This window comes from Anarhichas minor, unplaced genomic scaffold (assembly GCF_050575085.1).
Source record: "Anarhichas minor isolate MPS153535 unplaced genomic scaffold, ASM5057508v1 ptg000017l, whole genome shotgun sequence".
NCBI classification, from domain to species: domain Eukaryota; kingdom Metazoa; phylum Chordata; class Actinopteri; order Perciformes; family Anarhichadidae; genus Anarhichas; species Anarhichas minor.
In genome coordinates, this window is record NW_027466463.1 from 9,352,298 (window position 1) to 9,372,665 (window position 20,368).

Here is a 20,368-nt window from a genome sequence, read left to right on the forward strand (position 1 = left end):
AAGAGGGGATATTAGTTTTGATTGCGGACTGAGGATGCAATTCCACTTTGAGACAGTCTGAGCTCCGGGTTGTTTCTTGCCCAAATTGCTCGCTGGGGACGGGGCTCGTGTCCACCTGCTGTCTGCTGGCCCTCCTGACCACACACCACCATGGCGCCAGGCATGACGCACACATTTAGCCTTTACACTCCTGCCCGACAGGGACAGACAGGTGTCATCAGCTTCCTCTGATTTCTTTCTCCCTGTGCGTGTGTGTGTGTGTGTGTGTGTGTGTGTGTGTGTGTGTGTGTGTGAGACCAGTTAACTGATAATAGAGTCAGACCATCATCAGTCTCTCTCCACCATTCTTTGCAGTGTAGGTAAATATTGATAAATAATTAAGACCAAAACAACAATTCAACATTTTTGTTTTGTTTTAAACATTCGCAAGAGTTTAAGTAAAAAAAGAATTAGCCGTCATATGAGACAATTGCTGATATGCAGGTTTTTGGAACCAGATCCTATTTACGTCCTGGAAATCTCGACATTTGTTCCTGAATCTTGCCAAGAAAGCCTCAGGACACAGATTATATTTTCAGCGATGACACGGACGAGATGAAATGTCCGGATCGCTCCCTCCTTGTGATACTGGTGTACTGGAGGTGTAGCCTGCTGCAGTGAAAAACATAAAGTCAGCCCTGTTTTATTTGTGCAACCTTTTTCCCTTGTGTGCAACTGTCTGCTCTTTTTGATTTATATTATGAACCCATATGATCCCAATATTTCCCCGCAGCACTGCACATGATATCATGACGAAAAAGTCACTCCTCGTTTTTTCGTGCGTTTTTTAACAAAAGTCCAGCAACATGTGTCAATGTCCCTTCATGCTGTGTTTATAAAATAATCTTCCATCTTCACAGGAAACCACAGTAGGTTAGATTTAGTACTAGATCGTGAAATACTTGGTTAGGTTTAGACAACAAAACTGTTGACTTCTCACTTCACAAGGAGCACGAACAGCAATCAAGACCGTTTTTTGTCTGAGGAAGTAGCTATATTTAATCATGTTGGAATGAAAAAACAAAACAGATATAGCCTACATTTAGTCCTTGTGAAATATGAACTGTAAACAGATCAAAAACAATGTTGGTTTGAAACTAATTTGTCAAAATGGAGAGCAAAAATAGCAACAACAAAAAAAGGTTCCAAAACACACAGAAACCTGTAAAGACCAGACTGCAACAGAGCGGCAGCTCAATTCTTCACAGGTTTGTCTGAGGGAGTGCAAACATCTGTCACATTACTAGATTTTCAGTATTGTTCTCGCTGCTGTTCTTTGAACCACACTTGGGTTCCTTGTACTAATGGTTGAGGAGATGACATTATGCTTGATGTACTGTGGAGTTGGTAGGATTCATTGTGCCATCGTGGAGTACAGGACTGACCGAACCCATAATGAGCCTTCAGTGTCAGACGGTTCTGAAATGGATGCTTCTGGATACCAAACCTATTTTCCCAAAATAGTTTTTGACAATATATGTGTAAATCACAAGTTATTGGCACTTTCGCCCTCTCTGTTGAAATACAAGTGAGGTGCTACATGGCAGCACATCCATATGGATGATAAATCTGAGGGGGATGACAATATCTATCGACCCAGGCCTCCTCCAACCTGGCAGTATGTCAATTTCCCCAAGTCTCTAAACAGAGAAGGCATCATTTACCCTTCTGTACTCTCCGAGCACTCCTCCATATTGATCCGCTGTGATGTTGAAAAACAATCGGAGACGTGCCACTCTGTAGTCAAAGTGATCAATAATGTGGGCTTGCTTTGTTTTGTTTACCATACTGTGTACTGTGGTGTCTTTTCTTCGAGTGCGAGGTTGAAAGGATTTTGCTTTTTTTGAAGGCAGTTTTATGCCAAAGTGGCTCATATTTGTCTGTTTGCCTGCAAAATATATTTTAATAAGGGCCCTCTGCCTTTCTAACATCTATATGGGATGCGAATGTGAATTTACAAGCTAATTGTCAGCTTTCGTCTCCATTTTGTTTTTAAAATTAACTTTATTAAGATGCCAGCTGAGATGCCGGTTACGCTTCTCTGTTAAACTAGTTAGCTTTAGCCTGAGTTTTGCGTTAGCTAGGTGTTTCTTTTCCACCATGACTGAAATGGGGTCATTTAGTTTTGTTAAAAATAACTGATTTTATCAAGATATCATTTTATCAACATTTATATGTTTTGCTACAAATACCAATAGGGGGGAAATGATTAAGTAAATGTAGTTTTAGCTGTGGCTAAGGCTAGACGTGGCTATGCGTCCTGCTAGCTAACTTTTGATTTAGCTCTCTTGTTTTAGCTTCATTCCGTGACAGAGAGTCCAGTAAATGTAGTTTCCATACAGAATACAGTTAGATTTGTTTTTTTAGCTTTTAAAAAGCTTTTCCCAGGATTTATACATTTTGATTTAGCAAAACAGATGTCAAATGTCATACTCAGGTCTTTACTTCATCTAAATATCGATAAGATATTTGCTTTTCTAGGCAAAATTCAGCAACATTTTGTTGCTGGTCATATTTGAATTTGAACATTTATGTTTCTTTTTCTTGTTTTTTTTGTTGGTACACATACGTAAATGCCATAGTGGGATACAAAACTGAATTCGTGCTATCATGAGATACTTGAGTTAAACATAAGTCATGACATGAAATATATGCTATAATTGGTTCATCAATAACATGCGCAAAAGGAGAAAACAATCTCCGGGTTATTATTATAGCCCACTATATTGTAGCTGCGGACAAAAAGAAACTTATATCTGCAGTGTGTGCTACATATTTAGGCCGATATCAGCTATCATGTGCAGTATCCGTCTAATCCTGAATGACAGTCTAATGTATGGGAACTTCGCTTCCTTCAACAGTTTACAGTGGAACACCTGAATAAAGGCATTCCCACACACACACACACACACACACACACACACACACACACACGCACACACACCTGTATCTGTAAATGACATCGTCGGTGTTGAATTCCTACCCACCTGTGTAAGTCTGTGGCTGTGGGAAGGCAGACAGCTGTACAAAGCCCAGCAGTGACTGTTGTGCGCTGTAATCCTCAGTAAAGTCCCCGTGATGACCTGCGGTGGCTGCTTTCAAAGCCTTTCTCAATACAGACTACCCAAAGCTCGGACATGTTGAAGTTCAACACGGAAGTCCAAACAACTGTACCTCGCTGTACTGTGACAAAATATTCTCAATTTGAAAGGTAAATGTTATCTTCTAAACGGAATTATAGAATTAATCAAAACCTTAAGAAGGCAGTGCAGGGCTTAAATGAGACTGATCTACTCGGGGGGACAACAGATGTTGACCAATCCACATGTACAGAAACGTCAGAGAAATTTCCAAATAGGCATTATTTGGGTAAACTGACCACATATTCGAAATGTAAATAACTTGCTTACATTAAAAAATATATAAAAACTTGACATTAGTCCGTAAAACGTGTTCTCTTTTTGAAGTTAGTCTCACTTTATATTTCCGTCAAGTAACAGTTGGTGATGGGGTTGCAGAGATTTCCCTCAGAGGTCGAGAAATTCAATGCATTTTAAACCAATGCATGTGTTACCACGGACTTTCTGCTCTGTGGCTCTTTTAATTTAAAAGGCTTTCTGTTTACTCACAATAGCTAATCCCCTCACTGTTTCGGGTCAAAGTGAATACACCCGACTTCTCAAGTTGTCCAGAAGGGGCGTTGCAGTCATTGTCCCGCAGGAGAATACAAAGCATTGTCCCAGTATTGTACCGGATCACTGAGGATACAATGCATGCGACGAGCTACGGAAGAGCTGATCTTCAAATGGCCTGCTAACTCACCTGGATGGAATGTGTCTCACACACACACACACACACACACACACACACACACACACACACACACACACACACACACACACACACACACACACACACACACAAATGTGTCACCAAACTCCCCCAGACATCATCATCATTAATGGCCAGCACGGATTAAAGGATGACTTACATGCAGGTTTTTTTTTTTAGTCCAAAGTTCAGGAAAAGCTGTTACACTTTCCAAGCTCTTCTCCTGATAACCGATTGCACATGTCAGCAGCAACCACAGCTGATGTTAGATGATAAGAAGATAAGCAGTAAGGATCACATTAGAACACTTTAACACCATGAATGGGAACACCGGGAAAACTTATTCTGACTTGGGTTTTGGCAATTGCTGATCTTGTGGTCTAACCAGACTAATGGAAATAAGCCTATAGCTACACATTTGTAACAGTTTCCAGAGGTGGAAAGAGTACTAGAATATTGTAATTAAGTAAAAGTACTACATTATAGAAATTTCACTCAAGTTAGAGTAAAAGTATCCATGTAAAAATTGTACTAAAAGGTAGTAAAAGTAGGTTAAAAGGGGTGACGATATAGTGCTACATTAAATAACATAAGCTACAAAATAGATTGCATTACATGTTAACTTACACACAAGTGGAACAACATCAGCAACAAGACCCCTTATGTCCAAACCAACTGACCTCTCTGCAGCCTGTGCTTACAGCTGATTATCAATTATGAATATTTAACCACCTTCCTCACTGTAGCCTCACAAGAATTAACCAGAAAAGAGACAAACACTGGACACGACGGCGCCTCAAACTTCTTTTAGAATCAAAGCAGACAACGCAGACATGTATAAATATCGACGTTCTCATCTGGAGAGTTCAGCAGCGTCTCGTTGTGCTCACCTGTCTTCTCAAAGCATAAAATAACCAGTCCGTTCGGTCTCGGAGGGATTAACCGTCTTCAACTGAAGTATTAGTTCCTCAGTGAACGCAAGAGTCACCTGGAGGATCCACCGTGTTAGCATTTAGCATGTTAGCCAGACCCTGCGTGCCCCCCACTGTGCAGGTCACTAACACATTGGGTGAGTCTTTTAGCGTGCTTCCCAACGGTTGTGCACTAAAACGACTTTTACGCTAAAGAGAATAAATGTAATTTGTTATTTCCATCCCTGACAGTCTTTTTGTATTTGATGAATTGGTTTAAGGTTCATTAGTTTAAATAGCGGATATCATTTTCATGGTGGCTTTGCACCGATTTGTTGACACTAATATACTTCTTTTTTACCAAGTGGGAGTTAAACTGTCAGGAATTACTGATATCTCTGGCTCACTAATTACAAGTAGCAGGCCGACGTGAACGATTATTCCGTCTCGGCCGCATGTAATTATGGTATGTATGTACCCATGTGAATGCAGCATAACCCGTGACTGTATTATTAGAACTAGAAATCAAACCCAGATGGCATCAATGGGCCCTTCTCACAGTAGCCATTTTGGCATGTCATTGCAGGCTAAACAGGTGTAATTAATAACATTAATTATGGCCCTGCTCCATTTAGGTTGGCACGGGCCCTGGTAGTGCGCATGCTGCCTGACTGGAATGACTGTGACACACTGAATAGAATGGGACTGTAATTAATTTGATCAATTACACCTGCTTACAACCCTGCCATGGCATGTTAACTATTTACTATTTTCACCATCTTGGTTCAAAAATACAGATCCGGCATTCGTTTTGTAAATATTTGGTCAAAAACCAAAGTTGTGAGGTGATGATGGTGCTGGATGAAAAGAGGGTCACCAAAGGTATCACACGGAACAATAATAATACAAAGATTTTTGATGTTGTCTGCTGCCTGTCTAATGGAAGTCTATGGGCAAGGATTTTTTTTGTTGCAATTACGTGGTTGGCCAAAATGAGAGCGAGTATAATGACTCTGTGGGGGGGCTGATTATACTCCTACTGCGAAAAAATGACAACAACACTCCTAATACATCTGTGTTTGAACCCCCATGATGCCTCAGTGCGATGCTGAGTCTGGACACACATCTCTCACTCTATCAACAAAACATCCAGGGAACAAAACGTCTCCATAGATTGACAGCTACTCTAGTTCTGCCCTGAAAACACGCAGGAATTTGTGCTCGGCACCAAAGATGTCAACAAGACAACAAAGCCTTGCGGATGACCAATTAAATCACAGCACACACAGCGACCAATGAGAGAGTCCATACAGCCCTAGCATCTGTGCACTGTTAGCCTGTGTGTGTTGTGTGAAAGCCAGTGGCAGGGCCATATTCTCGACTTTAACTGCAGGGCAGAGCTCTGCGGCGAGCTGGGTAAGTATAGGGCACGGCAGCACCGTGCATTATCACATGGGTGTGGCTACGAGCTTGCTGCTCGAAAATGTTTTTTCAATTGTGGAGTAAAGAAAGGCACGTAAAGTGCCAGGCATGCCTGCACAGGATCCTCACTGTGTGACACGGGGAAATTTAAGGGTAATAATAAAAAATAAAAAAACGTTTTGCCGGTTCACAGCTGAGTCCTTATTGCTGAGGGAAGAGGTGAGAGTAGCTGCTTCCATGAGACTCAACCTGATGCCTCCCTGGCTTATCATATTTATTGCAGGTCATTGTGGTTAACCAGTGACCACTGTCTAATAAAACCTCACAGTGTTTCTTGTTTACAGCGAGCAAAAGCAACTGTTCGTTCACTTGTGTTTATTTCTTGCCTGATTGTTTTTCTTTATTTTTTAAATTTTCTATTGTGTAAACTGTGAGGTGAAAAGCGTCTTGGTTGAGAGAAAAACTGGAGGGCAACAAATAAACTTCAGATGGTTTCCTGCTTAGTGGAAACATTCTGGTTTTACACTAAAACAAATATTTAGACTCTCACTGAGTGATTATAAATATACTCTCTGTGTAATAGGATTTGGGGGAAATCCATAATGATCTGTTGATATTTGTTGGCAGCACGTTGACCAATCACATGCCTCCAGCTTTTTTGGGCCCGTTCACAACCTTGTGGTGTAACAATGCAGGAGGAGATAAGGCTTCAGGTGTGTCACGCAGCGCTGAGATGCAGGCAAAACAACATGGAGAGACATCAGCTTATCTCTTGACATCTGACATCTGTTGTGACAAGATCGAGAGAAGAAAGTGGCTGAAACGAAATGTTACATTCAGCGAGACGATGGATCGTTTAGGAGTTAGTTTCTCCTCCAATGCATGAATTTGACTAATACAAACAAAAGATCAAGATTCAAAAAGTGATGTTTTCTTCTCTTTTCATTTCAAACTACGACACTCCTTTTTTTACAAGTTGAGTGTCCAGTCTTCAGGAACAGGAAGCCATGTGCATCTTTGAGGCTGTTTGGTTTGAAAAAGGTTTCATGAACCCAAAGCTTTTTGTATTTCCTGTCTCCAAAGGTCTTGATCTGACCCTTAACAGGAAGGGTTACCTTATACATGCAGGTTTTCTTTAAATCATTTCAGGTGATTCAATCTAAATGACAGCTGCTACACTTTACACAGATTGAATCAAGAACTTGTGAATTAGGGACCTTCATTTATTAAATGAACATCATGCTGCATTGAAAAAGACTTGAACTATAAACTCATGTTTGGCAAGAGAGCAAATAAGCATATTTTTCCTTTAAATGTTCCTTTCCAGGTAACTCTTTCCTGGCTGTAGATCCATATTTAACGGACAAATATGAGAGTGGTACCGATCTTCTCATCTGACTCTCAGCAAGACAGCTAATACATGCATTTCATAAACTACAGGCCCTTTTCACAGCAGCCTTTTTGACATTTAAAATGGCTGCTGTGTGAAAAGGACCTATTCCTTTAACAGAAACTCTTCATGCGAAGTTCAATAAAAACAAGTTAGGTCATAAAACAGCCAAGTTCTAAACACAGGATTGAGTTACAGCACAGGTGAGGTCAGCCTCTTTTAATGACAGCAGTGCTATCAGTTGATCTGCGCTGCACTTCACAGCAGTAAGCAATCAGCTCCTCTGATAGCTTATCTGACAGGTGTAACTCAAGGTAATAAGGCCACCCTGTAAAATGTGCTGATCAGCGCTCCACTCTATACTCACAGGTTACGGGGAGCACAGTACATATGTGTGTGTGTGTGTGTGTGTGTGTTCTCGCGTGCGGGCATCCCCTCGTTGACCTTTCCATTTTCCTCTGTATCAAATTCAAACATTAAGCCAAGAATCTTGGACTGCACGCTACAGCTACCGAGCAATTTACTGTGGTACAGCGTACAGTGGATTTTCAAAAACCATACGATTCCGTGATCCACATGTCATGATGTCATTCATGCAACAAAAAACTGGCCTATAATCATTCTGGTCACTTCTTCTCTGCTATGAAATTCCAGGAGGACGATATATCAGAAGCTGGACGCGGCTGTAAATATAGACGCACACCGCGCTGGTAGACCATCTGATAGGTAGTTAGCAGAACCCAAGGACAGGATAAAAAATGAGTAATGCCAGCATTGGTCTCCGACACGGTGCTCCTGTGGATGCCGAGCTTTTTTAAAGTTATAACTTCACCAACATGCCATGGAATCCTCCATTTGATTATTGGACAATTTAAGCTGCGGAAATCAATGGACTGTGGAGCGCGAGGGGCCTCAGGAAAACTTTGAACACTTGTAAGATCTTCAGCAGTCTCACCACAGAATTATACCTCTGTGAGCCTGAGCCTGACCCACTGAGAGAGACAGGCCGCCTAAACAAACATGACCCCCTCAACCACTGCCACCACACAAACAACACTCAAACACACACACACGCGCACGGCAACGTCTGCTTTCAGAGCATATCACAGTTCCAGGTCTGCAGCGGAGGCCAAGAGAAAAAAGCTCCTGATTAAATAGTTTTGGAGCGTGCGTCGCTCCGGCTCGGGGGGGAGGGGGGCTCAGCAGCTTTGAAGCCAGTCGCTGTGCTTGCTTGTTATCTGCTCTCGGGACTGAAGATAACGCAGTTAGACAGCGCTCAGAGACGGTGTTTACTAACAGTCAGCGGCGCTGTCGGGGGGGGGGGGGACATCCACGCTGATCCAGACATGTGGCTCAGCAGAAGGAAAATCAGACGGCGATGAGTGGGCAGATGTATACGTTAACCTGGATGTGCTTCTACCTGCTGCTGCCGGACACGCCATGAAGCACTTTGTGTAGACTTTAGGTATAGCTGTTCCTGCTTTTCATTTGTTGTCTATTAAAGGGTCAGTTCAAGCAAATGACCTTTTAAGATATATATTTTAAGATACAATAAAATAATCCTTTATTATTGCCACAGCTGGGGAAATTTGCAGGATTACAGCAGCAAAGTGGATAGTGCATCAGTAGAAAACAACACAAAAAACCCAAAACACATTACATTGCATTTAGTGTTTCTCATTATGGCTGTGCAAATATATAGCCTTGGTTTTATATACCTAGATTTAAATGGAGGTGAATCGAACTTAATTTGTGGCGCTCAAAGCGTCCAAAAAAATGACTCAACGCCTCCAGTTTGTGTCTGGCTATAGGAAACTGCTTGTCACTACCAATCTCACGCTCCCTTACTGCCTGTCATCTGTCCTCTATTAACCCTCTAATAAGGGCATAAAATATATCATTATGAAAACATGTCTCTACAGAAACAATGTTGTGGTCTGTGTGATTCGCAAAACACTCTAGCAACAGTTTTCAGTGGAACTAGATGTGAAGGTGGTCAAATATGTGGCTTTTTGATATTCGGGTGAGCACACATGTAGGTTTTCCACAAGCAATATACAAATCTTTACATTTAGTGCTCTATATGCACATTTGGTGTGTTTTTAGTTTTTATACCTTCTTAAAAAATGAATCACGCGTAAATAAACATGTAAATGTTCGTAACCTTCGGTCGTGTGAAACAGGTATAGCTTATAGACGTAGCAGGATGCCACCTTGCACAATACGAGCAAATGTGAGACCTCTGAGAAAAAAAGGCGACAAGTCAGCAAACAGCCTTGTTGCTTTCCAGCTCAAACCCCGTCTGAAGCTGAAAGGTGTCGATACCTCTCTGTCTGTGCCGCCCGTTCACTGACTTATTGAGCCGCAGTTCAATGCTCTGGATCTCCGAGTATGATGCATGGCGATAGGTGTGTGGGGTCCGCAGGGACCTGACAGGTGCCACTGACATTGGGGACACAGGCGGGCCCTGCGCTCTACATGCATCACATGTCAGGACATCAAGATGGATGGTGGCGATTTGCTCCGTGTCCAGAGGATGGAGCATAATTTAGCCCAGATGCTGAGTGACTCTTGTCCCACTGATGGACCGGTCAGCTGTCTGCGGGATGACGATGGTTGTAGACAGCTTATGATTAAACTTCTGACCACACAATCTTCACAGAATAGGATGACAGAAGACACTTTTCAAATTTACAGCTTTTGTTAACAGACTTTTCCAAACTCAAGGCTAGCATTGCTTGAACACTGTTAATAAACAGCTTTGGGGCGAAGTTAATTCCAGCTCCCGAGGTGCGAATATCTCGGTTTCTGCTGAATTGATTTTGACCAACCGTTTAACAATGAATCCCCCTAACTTTATGGAAGTGCGATACTTAATCAGTGGAGTAACTGCTTGAAGCCATCGAGTTCGACACCCATCGCAAAGTGAGGACTACTTAACAACTGAACAAACAAATACAAATAAAAAAAGAAATGGAACCATCTCTACTCCTTCTTTAGTGCTCTTGCATCTAATCAAACTTCATAATGATGGATTATGAAATGTTCAACAATCACCCATGGGGAAATGTATCACACTGTAAGCGGTACTTTGCTGACATCACAGATACACCCTGTTGTTAAAACACAGTTTCCTGCCAAGAGCAGTTAAGCAGAATAGAATTGCCTTCGTGCGAAATGACATCACACGCCTTTGAGTGAATGAGCAAGTTGAAGCCTAAGACTGTCTTCCTGCAAACATGACAGTCATAGCACGGTTTCTGTTGGTGAGGGAGCAGTGGCCATTTCACAATAACACTTCCCTTTCAGTGAAATGTAACTGTATAATACTCTTGAAAAGGGAGATTAGACTGTCTTCCTGTAGGACAGGATACCACCAACATACCCCGATGCTGGCGTGGTAAAGCTCTCCTTGTGTAGCAGCTGCCCCTATGAGCAGAGGCATTTACATGAATGTTTAATGATTATATCTAACTCTTAATCTAGATGTAGAGAATTGCGCTTCACTGTCCCATGACAAAACCATTGTCTCTGTAAGTGTGTGCTTGTGTGTGTTTTGGCAATACATCCTGCTATAATATGGCCTAATAGCCACCATGTCATCCACCTGTTTTTTTGGCTCAGGGGTAGCGATGACTGATGGGGCAATTTTGAATAATCATCTTATCTGATCTGGAGCTCGCGAGCTGAAACCCAAAGAAATTGCAGACCATAAATGTGAAATGTCATCTATTCTGAGAAACCCTGGGGGTTTATCCACTTTGGGGAAAATGGTACAATGCAGGGTTTTCCACTCAGTTTCTCTAAAATAATGTTGATCAAGTCTGAAAAAGTGTTTGTTTTGTACACCGAAGCATTTACTCTCATAGAATACACTCTTTTGGTTTCATTTACCCTTTCAACCGTTTTGTGGTTGTTCACATTTAATGGAAGATTCACCTGCACAGCACAGACAGGAAAGGTGGGGGTTCTTGAATGCAACAGTGCAAAGAAAAATACCTTTTAGAAGATGCAGCTGTCCTCTGAATACCCTTTCCTTTTATAACATTGTGTAGGTAGCGCTTTCCCCCACTGAATCAAGCATTAACCCTGTGTGTAAAATGTCTCAGGGCAGCCGGGTTAATGCAGTGCCTGTGTGACCCAACAGCGTAATGTCTGCCCTCTGAGGGGTTTCACCGTAACCTCAAGTTCACATGGTACAAAATGATGCCTTGAATTCACACTGCATTGAGAGAGAGCTTCTTCTCTGTAGATACTTTCATTTCATCAATGGGAAACACAACGGGAAACTTAGAATGCTGCTTTGGTCTGAATATGAGTCATGCAGTGGGTAATGTCAGTGATGGGAAGACAAATTATCGCAAATGTGTTTGTCTCATTGTTGAGCACAAAACTCCCAGAGGAAGCATTTTATGAACTGCACCTCCGTTGAAACCAGTTTGGTAGTTGTGGTCCAGACATGAATCTTTGTTATTGCCAAAGCAAACCTTTGAATCATGGTTTTACTTGGAAATAGAACAGTAAAGCACTGACAGGAAGGCTACTATCATTTACCTACATCAAGCTGAAAGGAAAAACATTTTAAACACAGTCTCATAGTATTTTCCTTAACCTGAGGATAACATTACATAAATATAGTCGGATGTGTGGCAAAGAACGAAGGAAAGAAAAAAAAAGAAAACCATCAGAAGAAAGGTTCAGTCTCTGAGTTGAAAATTGAACGTACAGCAACAGTGGTGTGAATGAATCTTCTTCACCAAAGTACAGAGCCGGGAGACATGGCGGAACATAAGTGAGAGAACACAATGCACAAGAATGCTAACGCCAGCTAGCCAACGGCTAATATCTGTATAGTCAACTTATGTTTGGGACAAATGCACAAACTTTCCAACGGTCAGATTTGTGGAGCATGCATGCAAACACATTGTTACATTGGTCAACATTATACCCTCTAAACATAGTCATGTTAGTATTGTTATTGTGAGCATGCTAGAACTTTGACATTAGCTTTTAGCTCAAAGCACCACTGTGCTCAAGTACAGCCTCACAGAGCTGCTAGCAGAGCTGTTAAAGTCTTAAAATGATACAAATGAGGCTAACGTTCTAGTCTTTTATTAGATAAAATGTGTTTATATTGTACTCAATCTGAAGCTAGCCAGCTTCCCCTAATAGCGGGTTCCAAGGGTGTTACAATAGGCTGACATTATTCATTGAAGGAAGCTAGCTAACATTAGCTAAATAATATTAAGTTAACCACTGCATAGGATTATCAAAATGTTAACATTAAAACTCAAATAAGATGCTTATTTAGGTAAGCCTATAACTTTCTCACCGACAAATAGTAGAAATATAATTTTAGTGCACTGCATTTTCAAAATATTTTAATTGAATACATTTTTCCCTCGTATTTTACACAGATGATTTTATCTGTTGTTGTTTAAACTTGCGCATACGTTCGTCTAAAATTGCGGGTTAGCGGTCGCTCTGCGGCTCTGCAGGGTGCTGTTTCTATTAGCAGCTGTAGGAAAAACTCAAAAATAAGTCGAAACGAAGAAAGAAAATTAAGAATGGAGACGAGGGAAAGCTAATGAGAGGAAAAGACTGAAGTAACTAGCATCAATGACATGCTAAAGTACAGTGTGCAGAAAGGTAAATCACATCCAGATTGCACCAATCCTCACAGACTGATGGAACAGCGTAAGATGATCCAAGGGCTGCTTTTTTTTTTTTTTTTGCTTTAATTAGAGCTCACCTCACTTATCTGACGTAGCAATCACACTCTCATGTCCCTGTGTTTGCTTTATGCTTATCAGACGTAGCCACTCCTGTACAGTTTTGACGGGCAGAGCATAACCATACCACTGCCAAGGTTGTGGGTTTGATTACTAGCAGGACCACCTTTGCTAAAAAATGCACACACTCACAGTACAGGGAAGCACCGTGGGTAAAAACACCCACCAAATGGACTGAAAGAATAAACTGCCGAGTGTTTGCCTGCCAAGACAACACAAGAGGAGATTTACTCAGCCGTAACAACCTCAATGCAAGGTCAGGCTTCTCCTCCACACTGACGGCTGGAATTCATTTGAATACCTTTGGCAGCGTGTAGAAGCACAGTTGTATGTAATATCTGTGGTGCTCCAGAATATTCAAATTGTTGATGCTGAGGGTTCAGCGACATCGACTAATGTTATGATGACCTCTCATAACTGCACACCACAAGAAGTGATGTTTTGAAAGAAAACATGCTTCAAACTTTACTTGTCTGTGGCGAGACCAATGAAATGGAGGACGGCGTGTGTCTTTGTGTGTGTGTTGTGGCGTGTGTGTGTGTGTGTGTGTGAAAGCTGTATGTGAAGGTATCGATGCATGACATAACATAAGGGGAAAAGAGACGTGAGAGATCTGTCCAAGACGAGTATGGCAGTCAGTGTTGTGATTGGCACACACGTTTTTCTGTGATTGTGTGTGCGAGTGTGTGTGTGTCCGCGTGTGTGTGTATGCTACTTCCGTGGTAATGATAGCCCTCAGTCTCTCACCAGGCGGCCGGTCTACTCCTCTAAACCTCATGGTCTTTGCCAACCCCCAGAGCCCAGAGAATAAGGCCTGCAGCTGGGCCACAGAGAGAGCCTGGGCCCCTGTTAGCTACTCAAATCAACCAACATTCATAATTAATGCACGACAACAAACACAGACAGCTCATGCTCATAACAAGCAAGCATGCACATGCAGCTAGTACACCACACGCTGTACAAGAACAGATAGTGTCACACATTGTTTACATCAGACTGTGTGTAGAGGAGTGAGCGTGATCTAGCAGGATGATCGCTCCATCTAGAGGTCAGTTTGAGGAACATCAGTTCCTCTACTTGTCTAAAAGTATTTAATCCAGAAAAATTGTCCCTTATATTTTGGTATTAAGTTATTATAACTGATATGGTAGCATTTTACTGTTATAGTCAGTGGAGGTAGAGCTAATTTTAAAGGAACAGGAACTTTAACAATTTAACATGGTGTTGCATTCAACCTGGGTAGTTTAATCTCTAACAATGCATATGTTTGGAATGTAAAATTTTAATTTATAAAGACACTATAGCTGTCAGATAAATGTAATATAGTAAAAAGTATTATACTTCAAAAGAATCTTAAAATAAACATACAAAACAGATACTAAAAGAGCAGACTGACTGAAATGTGAGCTTCTCCAGTGCATAGATAATACGGTTACATTTAACCTTAGGAAGTACTGTAAATGGGAGTAAATTATACCAGTAATAGCATGTACAATTAAACATAATTAGTGAAACACATAGCAGACATTTTTTATTTCTTAATAAGTTTATGTGCATCTACTGATTTGATTCAGATTGAGAAAATCATAATCATGAAGTTAAAATGTATTTAAGTATGAGGTATTTGAGGAATGATTTTTTGTTTTGTAAAGGAATATTTGCAGAGGTAAAGTCCGGTCACTTTGTCACAGGCTGGTCAAAGATTCTTCAGTGGACAGGACGTCCCTCTCAGGCCTTTCCCCCCATCCACGTCACCCACTGACCCAACCCGTTCACTGGTCCTGGACTGAGCGGCAGTTACCACAGCTGGAGTAGAAACTCATACCTCGCTCTTCACTGCTTGTCCTTACCTGGGACAGGGACAAAAGAGATGCAATAATGGTCAGTGGACAGATTGGAAACGAGCTACACACGTGTTAGTTACAGGCACAAATACAGTAATGGAAAGTATCTAAATACATTTACTTATGTTTTATTTATTATTTACAATTTCACATCAAAAACACACGCTTCTAAAATATCACGTGGTGGTCATTGACAAAAACTCTACATTTCAACCTGTTTTCAATGCAATCAATACATCTTTTTTTTTCAAGAACTGAAAAACTTGTTTTTCATAATTCTGGTGCAACACTTTGTTATATTGTGATAATAATCCTAAAATATACTGCAGCATATATGAAAGAGGCCATTCGGCATAGGGAGTATTCTTACTTTTGTTACTTTAAGTACATTAAGCACAATACTTTTGCATTTTTACTTAAGAAAGCTGTTGAATGACAGACTTTTACTTGTAATGGAGTATTTTTACATAGTTGTAATACTACAGTATCTGAATACTCCTTCCTTTAGGACATCTCTGCAGAGACAACGTCCTACTTTACATGAGTGAATCTACAGACCTCGCTGTGGAGGGATCTCATTATTATCTTTTACTTTTGGCAGAAAATGCTACTCAATTAAAGCCTTCTTCAGTCACGTGCCTGTCTCACTCACGTCTGTGGTCATTTTACCTTTGTTTGGGACAAACTTGAGCGAGTGACTGAATATTCAAAAGCGTGAGACTCCTTCCTCTGGGCCGTCATTTACAAACTCATGGCCGAGCCCGTTGCCACACTTGCCGCACAGAACCTGCGTTCACAAAACAAAGTCACATCATCCTCCTGCCTCACATCCTGTTTGATGTGTGTGAAATGATGCAGCAGCAGAAAAACAAAGAGGGATCAGAACACTGTGACCTTGAAGGCAGTGAGACTCTCCATCATCTTGGTGACACTGTCCTCTCTGACGGTGTCAGTGAAGGCCGGCCACGGAGACGAGTGGGCGAACTTGGACCGACTGGAGAACAGCGGATGGTTACACTGGGAGCAGACATACATACCTGCAGGGGACAGTTACTTTTAAAAGTCATTGCATTGTTTGTCATTTTGCACCGCAGAAACGTTGTTTATGTAATAGGGCAATGGGTCCAAAGGTAAAACTTAGGGGGTCACTAGATAATTAAAAATAAATTAAAACCAAAACATTTGAACAATTTTATTTTTCTGTAAAACAAAATTCTTTGGCCGACCAGCCGAAAACTTGTGTCAACACAAAAGAGAAGGCCAGATGGCTTTTTTAAAAAGGGGTCACAAGCCATGGTTGTAATCACTGCAATAGTGATTTACTTAAATATACCACAACTGTAGTGCACGTTTATTTCACTATAAAATAAAATGATATTACTGATGTGTTTTACATAGTTATTAACAGCAGATTTATTATTATTATTTTAGTTTCTTTAAGAAACTTCTCTTTGAATTTACAAATCGGACATACAATGGAAAATAAATAAATACATTTGACAAATTCTGTGACACCACGCGCCCTTCCTCTCTACTCATCACTGCGATATTACAATTGAATAATACTTCTCCATTTAAAGCCGTCCATTTGAAGCCAAACCTTGGCCGAACCTCTATAATCCAGGCTAAAGGAAGGTTACATCACATCACTGCTCACTAAACAGCCACAGTCTGCTCACCTGGTTTGAAATTATCTTTGTAGGCCTCGCCGCCAAAAAACCGACAGAAAGACATGCTGCAGTGTCTGCAGCTGAAGGCTAAGCAACTCGTAATCTGGTTCAGTCTTTATTCTAACGGCAGTGACAGGTGACCGGACGCTCTCCTGTTTTTCCTCCTCTCGTGCGAAGTGATCCAGGATGGAGATTTAACGGGAGCTCCTCCCACTGCAGCTGCCTGTATCGACACTAGATGGCAGTGTGTGACAACAGGAGCGCACGTGCATTTTAATGGCCCCCTTGTACACATCCTAAAACAGATTTGCTAGATAGCATCATCACGAAAATTCTACCTTATTTTGAGAGAACACGTGTTAAAGGTGGACAAATTAAGATTCTGACAGTCAAGCCTGTCCGTGTTTCCTCTTAGTCACTGAACTTAGGTTCTGACCCCAGTAGATCCTCCTCACTGTTGCATGCAAACGCCTACTACATCTGTGGTGATCACATTCCCGTTACAACTTGAATTATTTACTGTTATGATCATTAAAATGATCTAAATTGACAGATTATTTAAAACCACAACACATGGCTCACTTATTTGAAAGCTGAGGTTGATGATATAAGAGTCAGAGATCATATTGCCGGCTGCCACACCAAAGCGGGTCGGTGTATAGTAAAGGGGCGCCAACAGCCCCACACTAACTTAACCTTCATTTTGATCTCAACTACACACCTGTAAAGTTTCGCGACTGAATCGTGCACGGTGACGCAACCGTTTGTTAGAATCTGTCCACAGACTGACATTAAAAACACCTGGCAAAGTAGGCTACTGTGGTAGTTTCCCGCTACAGTGGGTGTCTCCAGGACAACATTTTCCCATGATGATGCACACACAGACTCAAAAAATACCAGTGTCATTCCTAACACTTACGCTGCGAGTGAAGAAGATGCAGAATCACAGACACGGACAACCTAACAAATAATGTGAATTTATTTTAGTTAGCAGTTGTCATCTCAGAGAAATGTTGTCATCGTCATCAGTGTCCGGCCGGTACCAAGAGCATAACTGTCAAAACACTTTTAGATGTATTTTATAAATGAGACACAGACTTCAATCATGAAAATAAATCTATTTTTCTTGGAAGAAACAGGGAGAGTAATCAGAAATTGTATTTCTGTCCATTGCAGGTCTGCATCCATCATTCATACTTGCAGTAGTGCTTCAGTGCCTCTGGCAGCTCCAGCCAGTCAATGGCCATCCTGTGGACAATGTGCTTCTGGATGGCTTTCCTACACAATGTCTGCAAGGACGAGACTGATGCAACAGAGAAAGAAGGCAAAAGGCACAAACAGCTTGTGGATGAGCAGAATCACAGTAGTGAGGACAAATTAAAGAGAATTGATGAAGAAAGATGCATTAAAAGTATGGATGGATTACTGAATGGGTCCCTGGGCCAGAGCCTTATATACAGATGTAGAAGTCTGATGAATAGTTATTATAATCATAACGTTTATTGTAAAGCAACCAACAGATACAAAATGGCCACAAAGAGACTCAAAACCCCATTGAACTCAAAAAGACTACAAAGAGATGCAAAACAACTTCAAAGAGTCTGTGAGTGCTGGACCACCTGCGAAATGTTACACAGTAACATGGCTGTGCCCGGGGGCCCTTTCTTTTACAATTAAATGATGATTGATGAACAGTATCAATGTAACACTCACATCCATACTCCACCTGGACGATTCGGACACACTTGGTGGCAGCAAAGACGTCCACCACAGCATGTAGAGGCTGGATGGAGGGAATCCCCTTTGCGGACGCTCCCATGTCCTCACCATTGATGATAATGTGCATATCAGCCAGGTCCTGCCCTTTGGCCACATACAGTACTCCTATCCGGCTGCGTCTGGCTGTGGGAGGCAGCGCGTTGGTCTTATACAAGTCATCCAAAATGTGGCTGTAGCGTCCGGGCCTGCTCCGACCCACCAGCTTGTCCATGGGGATTCGAACATCCTCAATGTACAAGTGAGAGTCAGTGAAGAAAGCCTTTGGTTTGGTGTTGTCTCCTCCTCTGTCTCCCTCAGCGCCTCCAGCTCCATCGCCAGCCTCCCCTCGTCCGAGCCTCCGGCCCCCAGCCAGTCCTCCGTCTCCAGCCTCTTGACCCCCCGCTCCAGGATCCTCTATGATCTTGTTGTGGTTGCGAGTGATGGCGAAAACCCAGCTGTCGCCTGAGTCTGTCAGGTCCGGGATGGAGTATTCAGGTACCACGTCTAAGCTCCCGGGGTCCCTGGCAGTCAGGCCGACTCGGAGGTGGCCGCACCAGCCCAGCTCCTTATCCTCGATCTCGATTAGAAAAATCTCCCCGGGCTTCAGAGGGTGTTTGCTGAAACACACTCCATTGGCAAAGCTCTCCACACGTGTGGCCTGGGTTCCCGAGAAGTCCAGTCTGACATTTGATCCATGTATCGGGTGGAATTCCATGAACTGGTCAGGGGAGGGCTGCATTTTGAGTTGGGCCGCTGTCCAAAAAAACCTCAAGAAACAGACTTACTGAAACTTGCGAATCAAACAGCTTTGCAGTGGTTTCGGACTATTGCCGGCAAACACATGGTCATCGTCGAGGAACAGCGACCTGCACAGACACAAGACCAGATGCCAGCTCTGCTTATCTGTGGGCCACTCAGAGAAGCTTCTGGTGGAGGGCTATTTTTGAACTACATATGTCAACAGATGGCAAGGTATGTGTGATGTGTGTGTGTGTGTGTGTGTGCGTGCGTGTGCGTCTGTGTGCATGTGTTGTGGGGGTTGGCCAACATGCACATGCCCTCACTCTCACTAGACATGCACAAAGATTGAAGAGGGGTTAGCGGGAGCAACAAAGCCCTCCGGGCTCCGGCACTCATTCACTTTCACAAACCCATCATGAAACCATATGGCATGGAGATATGTTGAACAGCAGGCCTTTCATAGGCTGCACTCTAAATATAGTCACGCCCCGCGAATACAGTCTGGATTTTATTCTTATGTAAAGCAGAAATTAAAGTAAAATACCAGGATGTAGAGAGCTGTGGAGATTTATTACGATAATGGAATTGTAGCAGAACAATATGAAGAATAATTATATTTCAAAAGGGATACCATAGATACTTCTTTATAGTCATTATGTATGACTGAGAGTAAAGGCTCCTGCGCACGGTGTCACTCCCTGCAGATTTAGTTCATATAATTTCAGTTGAAAGCTATCAGGTATTTTTATCGAGTCATATTAATTATACAGTATGATAATTAGGAGCTACCCCGCTACAACCCACAGTGGTTACTTAACAGGTCTAATATGAAGTAATTTGCAGTGTGCTGATAAGAAAGAATTTCTCATTTCCATTACAGTATATTTAACATTGACGATTATCCCAAAGTTTGATATCTCATTTTGCAACCAAATATTCGGTATATTACCACATTTTCCATCTAAGGGCA

At 41.9% G+C, this 20,368-nt stretch overlaps 2 protein-coding genes across 2 annotated transcripts; both read right to left on the reverse strand.

The window, feature by feature from the left end:
* Positions 1 to 15,092: 15,092 nt before the first annotated feature.
* Positions 15,093 to 16,963, reverse strand: msrb1b (methionine sulfoxide reductase B1b). The gene is given in 5 exon segments (XM_076092762.1): positions 15,093 to 15,128; positions 15,130 to 15,171; positions 15,882 to 16,016; positions 16,124 to 16,266; positions 16,909 to 16,963. Coding segments are annotated over 5 exon segments (411 nt in total).
* A 1,123-nt stretch (positions 16,964 to 18,086) lies between these two features.
* neurl2 (neuralized E3 ubiquitin protein ligase 2) lies at positions 18,087 to 19,396 on the reverse strand. The gene is made up of 2 exons (XM_076092960.1): positions 18,613 to 19,396; positions 18,087 to 18,202 (listed from the first exon to the last, which is right to left on the reverse strand). Exons 1-2 carry the CDS (start codon positions 19,394 to 19,396, stop codon positions 18,087 to 18,089), a joined length of 900 nt encoding a protein of 299 aa, XP_075949075.1.
* Between the last annotated feature and the right edge of the window lie 972 nt (positions 19,397 to 20,368).

Coding starts and splice junctions, on each gene's coding strand:
- neurl2 (XM_076092960.1), bottom strand. CDS start 19,396: ATGCAGCCCTCCCCTGACCAGTTCATGGAATTCCACCCGATACATGGA. Junction 18,203..18,612: donor CGTCCAGGTGGAGTATGGAT/GTGAGTGTTACA, acceptor CTGTTGCATCAG/TCTCGTCCTTGCAGACATTG.